Source organism: Sciurus vulgaris, assembly GCF_902686455.1.
Source record: "Sciurus vulgaris genome assembly, chromosome: 9".
NCBI classification, from domain to species: Eukaryota; Metazoa; Chordata; class Mammalia; order Rodentia; family Sciuridae; genus Sciurus; species Sciurus vulgaris.
Window position 1 is genome coordinate 61,437,177 of NC_136469.1, and position 16,925 is coordinate 61,454,101.

Sequence of the window (16,925 nt, forward strand, 5' to 3'; positions counted from 1 at the left end):
AGAGATTCGTCCTGGACAAAAGCACCTGTATGGGAAAAGCAAGGTTTACTTGACCAATATATAACTTGTATGAAAGCAGAATAGTGAACAATACAGAATAGAAATGTATATTGGCTTGCTTTAAACACCCAATGCTAAACTTACTTAGAGAGAAACAGGAGATTTTTGAGCACGAGAGTGACACTGTCAAAACTGTATTTAGGAAGATTAACCTAGTTGCATTGTGTGGGATAAAGTCCAGCAGAGAGATTGGGAGAAGGAATTCCAGTTGAGATATTAGAACAGAACAAATCAGGAGGGTTGAGCGCCTCAACAAAATGACAGTAAGAATGGGGTGAGGGGGTGGATTTCAGAAAGATTGCAGAGGTGGAAACAATAGAACTTGGCAGCTGTTTGGATATGGGAACAAAGGGAAGAGGAGTCTAAAAGATTTCAAGCCTTATGTATGGGAAGATGTTGCTCTTTTCAGGAGAAATAAGGGGATGAGAAGGAGGACAAGGCTTTCCTGAGAGAAAAGTAAATTAAGGTTTGGGCATATTCCATTTGAAATGATGGTAAAACACTTACTTTAGTTATTAATCAGACACTTGGAAATGCATGTATCTCAAAGGAAATACATGAATTATAAGAATGGCTAGAAGGTAGAATAGTCAGACTAGGAAACAGAAAGACTTCTTGAAAGGGAGGAGAGAAAACTTGTTCTCCCTTTCTGCTGGCTAGAAAGGCTAGAACTCCAGGAAATAGTTTTTGGACGATGAAAAGCTTTCAAGAATGGAAGCCACACATTAAGACATGGAGCACGATGATGGAGCATCCTGGTTCTCCACCACCAAGGGGTTAACACACCACTCTTGAAATGCTACCTCTAGACATTTTTGTTTTTCAGAAGAATAAATAAACATGAAGGAAAATCCAAATAAGAATTGAAGAAAAACACGATTTGGTGTTTAAGTAGAGCACAGGTGGAGACATTTCTCTTAACAGCTATGGAAATAGGTTCTGGAGTCAAACTGATGGGCTTTACATCCAGCTTCATTATTCATTATGCAACAATGGGAAAGAAAGTTCATGACTTTTACGGTTCAGAATCTTCCTAGATGGAGTGGAGATATTGATAGAATCACCCCACCCACTGTGTGAGAAATGAGTTAGATTATTCATGTTAAGTGCTTCACACAGTGTCTATCTCACATGTGTCCATAAATGTAAGTGAAAAAAGAATCAGGTGGTCATTGATAACATGGCATGTCAGGTGGAGGGTGAGGCTGTGGTCTGGGAAGCAAGGTTCAGGATCCAACAGTTGAAAGAGGATGGGCGGCATGGTTGGAATATTGGTCATCATTTATTCAGAGGCAGCAAGAGCTCCTAGCCAGCCCTGAGTCAGTTCCATTTAGCATGAGTCTTTGCCATAGGCCTTTTTTACTCTTTATATCCAAGCCAAAGAAGGCGCACTGTGAACAGGCCATATAAGTGGGTGCATGCTCACAAGTAAATGTTTGTATATATGCTGACTTAGCCTGTTTATGACCTTGACTACGTGCTACTCATAACATAGCCAATTCATGGCCTAGGTTACACACTAAAAACATAACTTAGCCTGCTATAAATCTCTGTGAGGGAGTCTGACTATAGTCATTTTGGGCCTGCCCCAACATGGTGTAATTAATTTGTAAAACACATTTTCCGATTTGGTAATTTTGGAGTCATTGAAAGTCTAGGTAAAAGAAACACAAATTTATATTGAACAAAATAATATATGTAAAATATATTTATAAACTTCAAATCATTAAATTTTTACCATTTAAACTGGACTGAATATCATTTTACTGTCACTTCTAGTAACATTCATGAAGTATATTTAGTTGATTTTGTTACATGCCATATGTTTTATTATCATTAATTTTTTTATAAAAAGTAAAACAATGGAAAATCAATGCACTGTAATGGGTCAAATAAAGTAGTTTTGAAATCAGTTTGGTTTAATAATACTTATAAAGTATTTAGTGACTTTTTAAGGCAGAATCCCACCCTTTGTTTGATACTTCAGATATGTTATTTATATCTTCAAAGAGTTAAAATGAAAAAAGGTATTGTTATGGTTTAGATGTGAGGTGTCCCTCAAAAGCTCATGTGTGAGAATGCAGGAAGGTTCAGAGAAGTGATTAGGTTGTGATAGTCTTAACCCAATCAGTAAATTAATGACCTGATGAGATTAATTGAATGGTAATCAAAGGCAGGTGGGGTATGGCTGGAGGAGTTGGGGCATTGGGGGTGTGTGATTTTGGGGCATATATTTCGTTTCTGGCTAGTGGTGTCTCTCTGCTTTCTGATCATCATGTGAGCTGCTTCCCTCTGCCACATTCTTCTACCATTATGTTGAATCTCACCTCAAGCCCTGAGGAATGGAGCTGGCCTTCTATGAATTAAGACCTTTGAAACCATGAGCCCCCAAATAAATTTTTCCCCCCTAAAATTGTTCTGGTCAGATATTTTAGTCACAGCAGTGAAAAAGCTGACTAAAACAGGTATTGATTGAGTTCTTCACTGCAACTCATTTAACAAATAATCAATTTTATTTCTTGAAGCTTTCTCCTATTCAAGTTTCATCTTAAGTTTATGCCTAGCTGGGAATGGTGGTACGTGCTTATAATCACAGTGACTCCAAGAGGATGAGCAGGAGGATTGCAAATACGAGGCCAGCCAGGGAAATTTAATAAGACCCTGTCTTAAAATAAAAACAAAAAGGGCTGACGATGTAGCTCAGTGGTAAAGCACCCCTTGGTTCAATCCTGATGCCCCCCGCCCCCCAAATTTAATCTGGAGGGAAGCAGCAGGTAGAAATGAAAATAACCCCAATTTTGAAGTCAAATAAAATCTTAGTTCAAATATATGTTCTATCTCTTATTAATACTGTGGAAATAGTCAGCTAATGTGTGGTTAATTAGCATTAAAATAGTTTTGCAGGAATTATGAAGTACTGAACCAAAATTTTTGTGTTTGTAGGTTATTATGTTTTTTAGGGGCACACTCATTCCAGAGTATCCAAAAGGTATTTACCACAATGAAAGACAATGGAAATGATTTACTTTTTCTCATTTAAAAATATTTTCCAAACTTGAAATACTGCATACCATTGTGGTTACTGAGTCATAAGAAGGAAATAACAGCTGGTAAATATGAAGAGCAACCACAGTGATCAAGTAAGTAGTTGTTTTTATAATATATATATATATATATATATATATATATATTTGTTTGTGGATTGAAACTAGGTCTTGCTAAATTGTGGAGGATGACTTTGAATTTGTAATCCTATCTTGGCCTCCCATGTCACTGGGATTACAGGCATGTGCCACCATGCCTGGCTCTCAAATCTTTAAAAAGACTTTTTGTTAAATCTCTTAGAATTCTATGTTCTTAAGAGATGATGATAGGCTAAGTATTACAAAATTAGATGTGTCTGCAAGTGGTATAATATTTCAGTTGTGTGATATTCAGATAGAATTTGCCCAGAGAATCCAGAATCACTGAAGTTCTGCCATTGATGAGTTACCCATTTCTGTGAAGTCCTTGAGGAAAGAACATTGACTCAGGAGGCAGGGAAGATGTAAAGAACCACTGTATTTCCAGTTGGCATTTCAGATGCAAATTTCCTTTTAGAAATCTATGAATGAGCTAGGAGAGACCCTATGAAGAACTCCCTTGTCTAAGTTAGCTTAGGCTCAATGGTCAAAAAATCAAATTAGAAAGCAGATAAAGCATTACTACTTCCATTTCTAATTTTAAACCCAAATGTATCAAAGGAAAGAGTAATCTAGGTTGAATAGCCAGAGAAGGGTGTTAGTCTGCACCACTGTTTATAGAAACTGTTTTGACATGAATTTGCTGAATTGATAGTTGTGTTTGAGTCAAGGGTAAATGAGGTTCTAAGGAATATCCAATAGTATAAAACAAGCACTACTGCATCATCCTCTAAAGCATATGGATTCTTCTCCTTTAAGCTCTGTGACTTTTTCCTCATATGTCATAGTAAATACATTCTAGATTTTCTCAGTGGGTATCTGGGGCAGCTTGGGAAGATAAGGTTAAAATAACATGGGAGAGAACTATAAGGGTTTCTGTAAGAATACAAGAAGAACTGAAGTCACTCACAAAGAATTACTGATCATTATCTAGCTCCTTAGTTGGAAGAGGTTTCTAAAATAATTGCGATACCGATTCTCTTACTATTTTATACACCTCACTTGTTACCTCTTCTTTTGGATTATTAAATGGGTTTTTCCTCATTTGAGAATGTCTGAGAACAGGGTCTTTCTTATATCTTTGTAACCCTATAAGTTAGCAGGGTATGGAACCTATAGAATACACCAAGTGTTTTTTAAAATGAGTAAGTAAATTATTCAGGTAGCTATTGAATAGGAAAATAGGTATTAAGAGACACATCTTTTAGAAGCACATAGGCTAGTATGTAGAGTATTCTAATACATGGAGAGTATTCTATATAATTGTGGTACAAATAAGCCACAGTAAATAAGGCACGGAATTGAGAAGTAAATTATGTATTACAGAGTATAAATGCATTAAAATTTGTAGTAAGGACAAATTAAAATATTATAGCTCTTCAGGTAGCAAGGCATGGTCGAGGGGTGTCTTTAAGGTATAAACCTTTAAGGATGTTTAGAATCGAGATTAAGAGCTTTTGGCGGGAAAACTGCTTGAGACAAGTAGAGGTGGTTTCTCACACAGACTTCTTAAGCCCTTTGCAGAAACCAGATTCCTTTCACTTAAGGTTGGGTGATTTATTGGTTTAGTGCGAGTGGACTGGGAGTTTTCTAATGGCTTCATTTTGCGGAGATAAGTCAGTGTTGCTATTGCCTGGCATTTGACAACAGAAAACAACTTTCAGTGGTCTGCGCTTGCCGTGCCTCAGTTGGTGAACTTTTTTTCTGGTTCCTGATTTCTTGTCACCCATCTCCCCCACCCCACTTCCCATCCTCGTCTCCCCGCGGGGGTTTCTCTTAGCAGTTTGGATTAAGGGTTAAGATCAGAGGTGCTTTTCCTCGGTGGGTGCAAACAGCTGTAGTAGGAGAGGAGGGCGATCTTGTGGAATCCAAGATCTGCACTGCGCTACCGCTTTTTTTCTATAATTTTTGACGAGTCTCTTCCCAGCCAGTCTTAATTAAGGAAAAATATGAAGTCCAAGCTAGCCCTCAACTCCTGGACTTTTATGCACACTGAAAACACCGGGACATACAGCACTGACAGTGGCAAGAAAAGCTCCAAAACTCCGTACGACCCCTTAAAAGAGCGGAAGGATCGGAGGTGTCGCGAGCGAGTGCGGAAATACTCAGTGCGCATATGCTCAGTGCGCATGCTCCCAGGCTTTGGCCCGGACAGTAGCGCCAGTCCTTTCTCCCGGAGTCGGGGCCCGCCCCCAAACTTCCGGGGCAGAGAGAAGTAGGCGGGACAAAGGCCGGAAGCACCTGGGTGGGCCCTTATTCCCTGGAGTTCTTCAGAGGGGTACTTGAGTTCTTGGCTGGTGAACAGACGCCTGTGTGGGTAGCCTAATCTGTAGTTGTTCTCCCCTCAACCTTACCATGAGGCTCGAAATCGACTTTGAGGAAATCTGACACCAATAAGCGGGTCTGGAGATAGCTCCTACGCTAGCTCCTTGGTTTACGTGATTTCTTCGCGGACCTCAGACTAGTGGCCGCCTCCTTTTGCTCCACACTTTAGCCAACTCGTTTTCACCCTCTGCAGCCCCGCCCACTCTCGTTATGTATGACCGGGCTCCCCGTTTGCTCAGGTTGGCTGAAGGTGGCAGCACTGAGGAGCATGTAGGTCCTGGATCCTACCAGGTACCTTCCCTGAAGCGGCAGGCAACAGGTAAGATATAGGAAAGGCCCATTTCCTGCGACAGCCAGCCAACTGCCTAGCCTGCTCGGCTTCTGTGTGCCTGTGAGTTAAAACAAAGCGAAATGGTGCCACTTAAAAAATGGGAGAAAACTTTTAAGTAAGCAGGGAAAATGCTACATGTAGGAGTTCGGTTTCCTGTCTCTGTTGATTATAAAATCCAAATCCTGTGTACACGCTCTGGCTCTGTTTTCTTTGAACGCCTGTGTGCCTCACACACCTTTACTTCCATTAATCAGATATTTACTTACAAAGATGTAACTTTTACATTCCTATTTCGCAGTATTATTTAAAGACAGTCGTATCAATTTTTTCAGACAAATTATCTGACCACCCTATCCTTTAGTCAAACATTTCATGAGAAAGTTTTTTTCTGTATTCTGTAAAGAAGTTATATTCTTGAGAGGTGGAGTGGGGATCGATAATTTAGTTGTTTGCAGTTAGTGACTTAGGCCACTTTTAACAATATATGTCCAATTTGCGTTCTACTTTTTCTAATTGTTGGAAGCCTGATACCCTCTAAATGGTTATTTTTTCCTTCGTTGACCCACATTTTTTCCCCGATAAATTCACTATACCTGTGTTTTTAAACAGATGCCAGAATCTCTTTTTCCTGTTGACATGAGTTGATCAGCCTGGGGTTGGTTTAGGTTTCTTTGGGTGCAGTAAAATTTGTCAGCTGTTTGTATTTTAAATCTTGAATTTTTCTGCTTTTCACCATCCAATTTCAGTATTTTTGGAGTTTGTTATGCCTAATATTTTAATGCAGTTGAGCTGTTAAAAACATTTACTCCCCAACAACCTACTGGTGACCAATGACTGCCCAAAATGCTTACTGCTATGATACTTTTTGACCCTTAATACAATTGATCATTTTCTTCCTAGAAACACTTTTTCCTGAGGCACCTCTAACAGCATTCTTTCTCTTGGTTCTTTTTCCTACTGTTGTTTATTCTTTTGTGCCAATAATTAACTTATCACCTCTCAGCTCCAAATCTATGGTTCACTGCCTTGCTTATAATAATGATGCCGAACCCTGTAAACCTTTCTTCTTTGCTAGTTGGCAGGAGGTTCAATTTAGTAGAAGGCCCTGGAGGAAGGATCTTCATTTCCTGACTACTGCGTTCTTGCTTCCAAGGTGCTCATATGTGAAGAACACCCAACAGTGCTCACCGCAACAGGTTTCAGGGGTCACTCCAGTGGGCACCTTCCCAGATAAGGTCTTGCTGTGCCCCAAAATCAATTGCTGTTAACTTAGTAGCAGCTCTGTGTATTGCTTCCTATTTGTTTACCTTGACCTTCAGCAGCTCTCCAAACACCTTCAACATCCAGTGGAGACCTCTTGTGTCATTCCTTTTTATGTTATGGTCACCATTGGTTGGCATGGTTGGTTTAGATGATGGAGTACCTTCAACTTGACTTGTATCTGAGCATGGTTTCTTTTTTGGCTCAAGAGTTCCCAGTTTTCTTATCCACAGCTAGGAGAAAAATAGTCTGTTTTCCCAATAGTTTTCTCTACAACATCATCAAAGACCTCTGCATCCAGTGTGGCAATGAAGTCTCACTTTATTTCTTGATTTCTGGAGGTGGCTCTGTTAATGAATCTGCAAGACCAAGGTCAGCCATTCTATATTGCTCAACTGTCCACGATAAGTTACTACTATTCACTTTTTTTCCCTCACATTTCTGGGAGGGATACAGTACATGTGATATTGCTCTTTTTATTAATAAGTAAAATAAGTACAGAAAATTGTTGACTTATTCAAAGTTACAGCCAGTAAGATGCAAATTGAGTTTTTTGATCTTAGGTCATACCCCCTTTCAACTAGCCCATACATCTTCATTTTCAGATCATGTCCCAGAACAGTTTTTGAAAGAGTATACAAAAAGAGGTCAGAATACTTTCCATTAAAAGATATTATCAGGCAAATAAAATCACCTGACTGAAGACCAAGCACATGTGTTTTCTTGAAGTGAGCACTGCTTTCATCAATCACTCGGAGATATCTCTGTCAACAAAACCACAACAGTTAGCACTGCTGGCATGAAAAATACAGACATTCCCTGAATTAGGTAGGGAAGGTGGCCATGAGCATTACCATATTTATAGATACATTGCTTTTAATTTTAAACATAATCTGAAGTTAAGAAGTATAATTGATTATAGGCAAAACTACAGGTGACTAGCCTAGAAAATAAAAAAAAAAATCATGTAGTGAAAGGAGCCAACATTCATACAGTCAATTAAATGCCTACTACTTAGAGAATATAAAAATGTTCAGAGTACTGTCCCTGCTTTCAAAGAGTTAAATAGAAACTCCAAGACACTTTTAAGGATAAGTTGACATATGAGCTATGCTGTTGACTAGGTAAATGTAAGTCAAATATCAGTCCTTAGCTGAATTGTGTAACTTCCCTTATTATTTTGGAAAAGTACCTGACATATGATTAAATAATGAATCAGGAAATCATTTTTCCCCTTTTCTTATCAATCCTTCATAGTCTTCTTTAAAAATTTTATTTTTTTCCAAATATATTAAAAATGTTTATATACTATACGTTTTGCTTGTTGCTTTTCTCAACATATTTTCTCATATCTATAAACTCAACTGCTGTTCACATTCTGATTCTGATCATTCAGGTGAAATTCTTGTGATTTAGATGATATAGCTGTCCAAGATGTGTTTTCTCTTGATCTTAAGGCCTTTAGCATTGTTGTTATTTTTCTGGACATATCAGTCTGGATGGTCTGTGGCATCTAAAATTCCAAGTGTCTGAGCTCATTGTTTTCCCCACCAATATTGGCCCCTTTAAAAAAGTTCCCTTTTTATTCACCTATTGTACACTTTAAGCTTTGGAACTGTTCTAGCCTCCTCCTCTGCCTGATCATTCCTGTTGATCATTAAGACCTACCCATTCTATTTGCATAGTCTTTCTGAAATTGGTTCCCTCTATTTAAATGCCCCTTAGTTCAAGTCCTCATTATTTCTATTTTGAACCAAACCAATACATTATTATGTGTTTTCTTCTATTTTAGTCTCCAATCTGTCTTCTTTTTGTGGCTAGAATGATCTTTCTGTGATATACTATTTATTTGTAAAAAAACAACCAAACCAAACAACAACAAAAAACCCAACTTCTCTCACACCAAGTTTAAAAATTAGAACTCCTTAATATGATAAGTAATGTTCTTCATATTCCTATCCCTGACCTGATTTCCCACTTAACCTGATATCTCCAGGCACCAATTCCTCCTACATTTGAACTACATTTCACCAGTTCCAACTTTTCAGTTTTCATAAGTTCATGTGTGCTAACTTCTGTGTCTTTGTACCTGTTAATACATATTCCCAGTATACTCTGCCTTCTTCACCTGGTTAATTCCTGTTTATTCTTTGAAACTCAATAGAAATGAAGTTCTCTGACTCTATTCCATAGTAATATTTTTTCTTCTCTGACTTCTTAGAGAAATATATATTTATATATTAGTTGTGGATAGACATGGTATCTATTTAATTTATTTATTTTTATGTGGTGCTGAGGATGGAACCCAGTGCCCCACATGTGCTAGGCAAGTGCTCCACCACTGAGCTACAACTCCAATCCCTTTTCTGACTTATTAATGACTCTTTTCATGGCACTTTAATTTTATGTTGTAATTTCTGTTAATATATCTGAAAGTTCCACTAAAATGTGTTGCTTGAGGGCAATATTCATGATCTCTACTCCATTATTCTCAGTTAAAACTGGGATAGTTGAAAAGCCCAATACTTTAACATAAAATTGCACAATTAAAAAACAAATGAACCACATATAGTAGAATTAAAAACTCTGATAACTGTTAACTCTGATAACTTACTGCTTAGAGGGCAGTAAGTAGTGTGTGGCCAGGCCCTTCTTATCCTGTTTTAAAAGATGTACCTTGTTGACCTATGAAAGAAACTAGGAAATTCCATGCTTGGGAACTGAACAGTTTCATTGTTTTAATGATACTCGGCGATAACACAATGATAATTGATTGGTAGAAGGAACAGATATCTTTTTAGTCATTTCTCTGCCAGATTCCTTGACAAGATAATTTAAAAGTTACTATTATCTCTTTCCTACGTATATTCATCTCTGCTGTCTTTAAGATCAGTAGCACACTGGACTATGCAGAAGTATGCTGTTACTTCATTAAGAATCAGATGGGTTTTCAGCATATGGTGTGAGAAAGACAGATACTGGAACTTTTATGTAATTTACTTCTTAAGTTAAATTTCACAAGAGGAGAGGATTTTAGATGAGGATTTTCAGAGAGGATTTGGAGATGCAGATACTCTTTGTTCCCAACTTCTTTCTCTCCTCACTACTGCTCTTTTTACTGTAGCCTGCTTTAGTTAGTCCTCCAGTGTAATGGCTCCACATTTTCCTCAGGAAATTCTTTCTATTTTAATTTGCAGACCCCATTGCCTTGGTTTTAGGCTAGTTGATCAGAGAGACTCTTCCATTTGGGATTTGCAACCTGAAAGGGACAGAACTGAACTGCTCTGCTTTCATGAGTAGAAGAGATGATGGATATCTGAATTCTAGATTAGTGAGAGTTGTGCCTGATTTTCTCAATTATCTGGAAAAGTAGTATAGCTTATGAAAGCAAATTTTCCTTCAGACAACTAGGCTAGTATGATGTGATAAAAACATATTTCTTACAATAATAAAAAAAACAAAAACAAAAAAACCCATATTTCTTGTAATTATGTAACTGCTCCTGGTACTGTTAAGGAGTATTTTGTTACTTTTAAAGTTTATTTACATATTAAATGACATTCCACATTGGCTATCTATTAGTTATCTGTATTAGTTCTGTTTTAGCAATCAAAACTGAGTGACATCACCTCCTAAATATTTTCTTTCCCAGATTTCTTCTTTGATAGTGGAGCTTTATTTGATACTGAAGCAAGAAGGATCCGTCGTCCTCTACATGTGCTTAAATGCTTTTTCCAAAAAGAATGATTTCATCTTATTAACCAATCAACATTTAAGAGAGGCCACATCAGGGAATGAAATCTATCTTTATTTACCTTGACTAATTAATTAATATGCAAGTGATTACTGTATATGTTTCAAAGACTTAGTTGTTTTTTATTTGTGAAGAATGTCCTTTGTGACTGTCATTGTGGGTATAGAATTTGTCTTTTAATCATATACTGCCCAGTTTCTTCCTCAGAATGGACTTTTATTGCTTCATGCCAGTTTGATTTATCTTTTGCTGTTGGCAATTCAAACTCAATATATCTCAAACTGAATTAATCTTTCCTCTCAGATCTTTCCTATATTCTTAATTTCTTCTTTCTCTTTGATTTATGATTTATAGTTGGCATTTCATGTGTCAGTTTATCTATATATGTGAAATCAAACTCCACCAACCCTAATTCCCCAGAACTCTTCTACATTTTACATGTTAATTCTTGGCAGCACTGTTTGTAGTATAGTTATTTGTCTAATTTCCTCATTTTTTCATCTTCATTATTGTACTTTTACTGTCTAATACTTGTACATCATAAGTAAAATAAAGAATTCAGTATTGTTGAGTAACTGACTAAAGGTGTAGTTTAGAATGTCAGTTATTACTTTTGTATTTATTGTTTATTATTTAGAGCACTGTGATAAGGCGATCAACTATCCTGGTTTGTTTGGAACTATTCTAGCTTTAGCACTAAGTCCTGTGTCCAGGAGAAGCTGGAACAGTTGGTTACTGTAACTGTAAACATTAGGTACACAGCTGCAAATTAAAAAAATAAAAGTCCTTTCCCTTGTGGAGCTTATCATTTTAAAAATTTTAATATTCTTGAATTTTTACTTGTGCTCAGAATTTTGTATGTACTTTCAGTTTATTGACAGAAGTCTTTGTAATTAATTTTGTATTACCTCAGTGAGGGTGTTATGAATATTGATTCTTTATTGATTGTTTCCCTCATATGTATATAGAGTATATTTATTCTGCCATCAATAATATGTTGGATACAGGAGGCTATGTGCTTATTTTTCAATGAATTTCTGTACTTTCCAATTAATTTTACATTTGTTGGGTATAATCAGGGGCTCTGCAGTATTCTGATTGACAATTGCCTCAGAACTAGCCTTGAGCTTAGCTTTCTTAGTTTTCATATTTGTTTATCTCATATTACTTTAATGAATGTAGGAACTTAGAAATATACCTTTAATTGTGAGATGTAATAGTGCTTGTATAGATATTTGCACAAAATATAGAGCTTTTTTGGTGAAAAGTCAAGATAAGAAATAGAATATTGCCAAACTTTCCTTTTCAGTCATAATCATTTTCTCTACAGGTAAGCACTATTCTACAGATAAGTACTTCAGGTAAGCACTATTTTGATTTTTATGGTATTGATTCCTTGCTTTTCTTTACTAATAGTTAAACCCTTTTATCATTATGAATCATTTTTCTTTGTCCTGAAACTCCTTGTTCTAAAATCAGCTTTGTTGGGTTTTAAAATAGTCACGCTAGCTTTCTTTGATTCTTGGATGCATGATGTATCTTTCCCATCATTTTTATTTTATTTTATTTTATTTTTTAAAAAAAATTTAGTTGTAGATGTACACAATACCTTTGCTTTATTTTTATATTTATTTTTTATGTGTTGCTGAGGATTGGACCCAGTGCCTCACACATGCCATGCAAGTGCTTTACCACTGAGCCACAGCTCAGCTCCTATTTTATTTTATTTTTGAGGTACCGGGGATTGAGCACAGGGCCTTGCACATGCTAGGTAAGTGCTCTACCTCTGAGCTATCCCCTATTCCCCCTTTTAAATTTTATTTTGAGATGAGAACTTGCTCAGTTGCCAGGATGGCCTAGAATTTGATATCCTTCAGTCTTAGTCTCTTGAATAATAGCTTGGATCACAGGTGTGTGCCACCACACCTGGCTTCCATTCTTTTATATTTTAAGAAACTCTGTGTCTTTATGTTTTGAGAGGGTTTCTTATTGATAGCATAAAGTTAGGTTTTAGTTATCCAATGTGATAATCTCTGCCTCTTAATTGATTTATTTAGAACTTCAACATTTAATTTCATTATCGATACTATTGGGTTTACAGATACTCTTTTACTATTTGTTTTCTTATTTATTCCATTTGTTCTTTGCTTTCTTTTCCTACCTTTGTTGTATAAATTGAGTTTTTAAACAAGTGATTCTTTTTTTACTCCAATTATTGGCTTATTTGCTACCTTTTTCTCATTTATCTATTTTAAAGTAGACAATATATTTCAATGTCACCCATTCCAATCAAAAGAAGGAAAGATACATAATTGACTAAATGGACATATAGCACCCAAGTTTTATTTACAGGAAAAGTTTCGTTCAGTTTATGTGCACACAACACAGAAATATTTTTAGAGATGTTTTTGAGGTACCTGTTTTTTCCCATTAATCCACTTTGCTTTATTTTTAAGTAGTTGCCTAGGGTTAAAATATGTTTCTTATATTGTCTTCAAATAATATTTTACTATTTTGCACAAGTACATGAGCTTCTCAACAATGTTTCCCTTTCCCCATCTCATCCTTTGGACTATTGTGATTGTACATTTTACTTTTACATACATTGTAATGCATATGTAATAATATGCATATGTGAATTTCAGATTATTTTTGTTTTAAAAGTTTATTTTCAAAGTGGTTAAAGATTGAGAAAAATGTGTTATTAACATATCTGAGATTTTTTGTTAATCTCATTCAGTGTATTTTTCACATCAGAAGAGTGATATGAGTCCTTTTTATATCTTCTCATCATGTTCCTCTTTCCTGTCTTGTTGAATATATGAAGAATATTTATAATAGATACTTTAATGCTCTTGTCTGCTTATTTTACCTTCAATTTTTGAATCTATTTTATTAACTCTCCTCCTGTGTATAGGTCATATGTTCCTGGACACTGATAATTTGTGTGATTCACGTTATGTAATCTGTATTTTGGTTTGTGTGTATATAAGTGTGCATTTGTGTGTGTTGGAATGAAATCTGTATCTTGATCTCTGATTACTTACTCTGATTTGTAATGTTCTACTAGTATGCTGGGGTTCTCAGCTCTACCAGAAAACAGTTGTCTTTTTAAGATGAACCTTGGATTACTTTTAAAATGTTCTTGTGGTCTTTGTTACTTAAGTTTATTTTTTTTCCGTCCACTCCCTTTTTCTTCGGTTCATCTTCTTTCTTTTCTGCTGCTTTGGGATAGTCATCACCCAGATGATTTTGTGTGCATGTGTGTGTGCTCGTGTGTTTGCATTGGGATTTGAACTAAGGGCCTTACATACCCTTAGTATATGCTCTACCGCTGAGCTACACCTCTAATGTCAGATTAACACTGAGTTTTTTTTTTTTTTTTCCCTTCTTCCTTTCAGTATTGAGGATTGAACTCAGGGCCTTGTGCAGGCTAAGCAACCTTGCTATCTTTGTGTTACATCACCAGTTCTTTTTATTTTGTTTTGAGACAGGGTATAACTAAGTTACTGAGACTAACTGCCAGCTTGTGATCTTCCTGCCTCAGCCTCCTCAGTCTCTGGGTTTACAGGCAGGTACCACTGAGCCAGTGGTACCCACTGATGAGCAATACCTATCATCATCATTCATGAAGATTTCCTAACCACCTCGATGTGGAGGAAGATGTCCCTTCTTTTTAAGTTTCTAGGAATTTGTTTTGGGATGCTTATCTTTGTTTTAAATTATTTTAATTTTTAAAAATGCTTGTAAGAGTTTTTAAAAACTTTTTTTAAAAGAATGATGTCTGTAGGGTGGAGGAAGGGGATCAGGGGAAGGGAGGAAGTGAGGGATCTGGAGAAAGTATTGGGAATTAAAATGGAGCAAATTGTTATATTCATTTATAAATATGTCAAAATGAACCCCACTATTACATTTAGATATATTGCACTGATAAAAACATAAAAAGATAAAAAGGTGTCTGTATTTTTCTTACATTATTTTAATGCTGCAAAAACCTAAAATAAATAATTCTTGATTCATTTGCATTTTAATACATGTGGGCCTCAAAAAATGTTTAAATTAAGGTATCTTTTACTATTAACTGAGAGTGACAGGATTTTATTATAACTAATAATCATAATAAATTCTTGTAGTAGCATTAAATTTTTCTTTAGTGTACCAGATTTAGTGTTCAAATTATGAGTGCTCACTATTAAATATAACTGTTTATTCTTTCTTATCTTTTAAAATGCACATGTTGCTTAAGCTATATTCTCAATACAGTTCATACATTTTTTATAAATTAATTTTTTAGTAGACTACACAAATTTGTCTGATTTTATGATTGCTTGTTCCAATGAAGTTTGCATCTTAGATTTGTAAATCTTTGTTTAGAGTCCAGGATTCAAAAAATATTACTGAGTACCAACTAGGTGCTAAGGCAAGGAGACAATATCAGTTAGCTGCTGTACATCTACTTGAAATTCTTTTCATATAGTCTGTTTCTATAAGTTTATATATGCTATTTTCTATAAATAGTATATTCTATTTCAGATAGAATCTGAGTGATCTTCTGAGGATAAAAATGTTAAATATAAATACCATTTTCATTCCAACCAAATATAATTAGAAGACAAAAAGTCTTTTATATTTTATTTTCTTTAGCCATTTTTTCTGTTGTTCAGTAAGAATCTTAAGGTATCTTATTTTAATATATTAATAAAATCTGATATTATATAATAACTTTTGTGGCTAGCCATTAGTTCTGAAAATATAGTCTTAATGTTAAGAGTACTAAATGATCATATGTATTTTCAGTGTTTTTTTCCTCCAAATTCTTTGGTGTTTTAACAAATTTGCCAGTGATGCATTTATTTTTTTAATTTATTATTTTTTAATAGGTGGCTGTGCACCATTTCTTTCTTCAAGTACCAGAGAAAGTACTTTTACTATTGCCTCTGACACTGAGAAAGCTGTTCCAGGTCCAGGGCACTATAATGTTTCCAAAGCCCAGGTATATTTATGAAGTTATTGTTACTGTCTTGGTTAATAAAAGTCATATTTCTTCCTCTAGTAGTATAAAATGTCATTTGACATATTTTATTTTATCCTTATCATCTTCTTATTTTTCTTTTCAATCTATATTTTATAATTCAAAGAAAAGAAATAATTGCATTTGATGTTGGTTGCCTGACTGGTAATCTCCATTGTTCTACATATTTTCTATAAGACACAAAATATTGTTACGTGCTGTGTGGTCCATGAGATAAAGAGATTGGGACTCTTGAGTGAATTATGACTCCTTGAAGAGGTCCTGGTCAGATTCTTGAGATTTTGCAGAACAGGAGACAGTGGAGACAATGGCAATGATGATAGTTTTAGAGTATGACACAAAAACCAAATTTTGGTGAAGACACATAGAAGAGGGATGGCAGTAGAGTGAAGAGGTTAGTTTTTGTGCCATAGTCTAAAGCTATAGTCACTGCTATTATCTTATCTGTGTCCTGTTTTTTGTATAGTCTCAATAGTCTATGACCAGAAAATCTTTGAGGGTCCTCATTCATGTTCATAAATGATGGCTGTAATGCCAGTATCCTCATAATCATGAATATCATCTTTTATCCTTTTGGAATTTTATTTAAATTAATTGTCTATTAGTTGATAATTCTGAAGAATCTGCATATGTTCCATGATGAATGTTCTATGCATTAAACAATGTTTAAAACTAATGTGAGCATAAAATCAAACTTTGCTGGAAATGATCATTATGTTATCTATGAAAATAACTGATCCTAAGCAAGCTTGGAAGGTTTGCTTTTTCACTGCAATATGAATGTCAGCATTAAATTCATTTCAGAAACATGTATTCCAGTGGCCTACAAAGAATATACTCTATTCCTTCTCTACAACTTTGGAAATTCCTGCTTTTGATTTCTGTTTTTAAAGTGCATTTTCTTGTATTGTCTTAGAGTGCTCTAAGTACAGTATATTTTAGTTTGAGTTCAAAGTTAAAATTTGACAACTCATTGTCCTC

The 16,925-nt window shown here is 35.4% G+C and overlaps 1 protein-coding gene across 3 annotated transcripts in view; it reads left to right on the top strand.

The window, feature by feature from the left end:
- The first annotated feature begins 5,484 nt into the window (after positions 1-5,484).
- STPG2 (sperm tail PG-rich repeat containing 2) overlaps positions 5,485-16,925 on the top strand; it is a 185,479-nt gene continuing 174,038 nt past the window's right edge. For 2 of the 3 annotated variants that reach the window (XM_079153827.1, XM_079153829.1), the window contains exons 1-2: positions 5,485-5,886; positions 15,793-15,905. In XM_079153827.1, the coding sequence (XP_079009953.1) occupies positions 5,778-5,886; positions 15,793-15,905 (222 nt within the window). In that variant the 5' untranslated portion in view covers positions 5,485-5,777. Of the gene's footprint in view, positions 5,887-12,294; positions 12,684-15,792; positions 15,906-16,925 lie in introns of those variants that run through there. The other variant, XM_079153828.1, reaches the window with a different exon arrangement.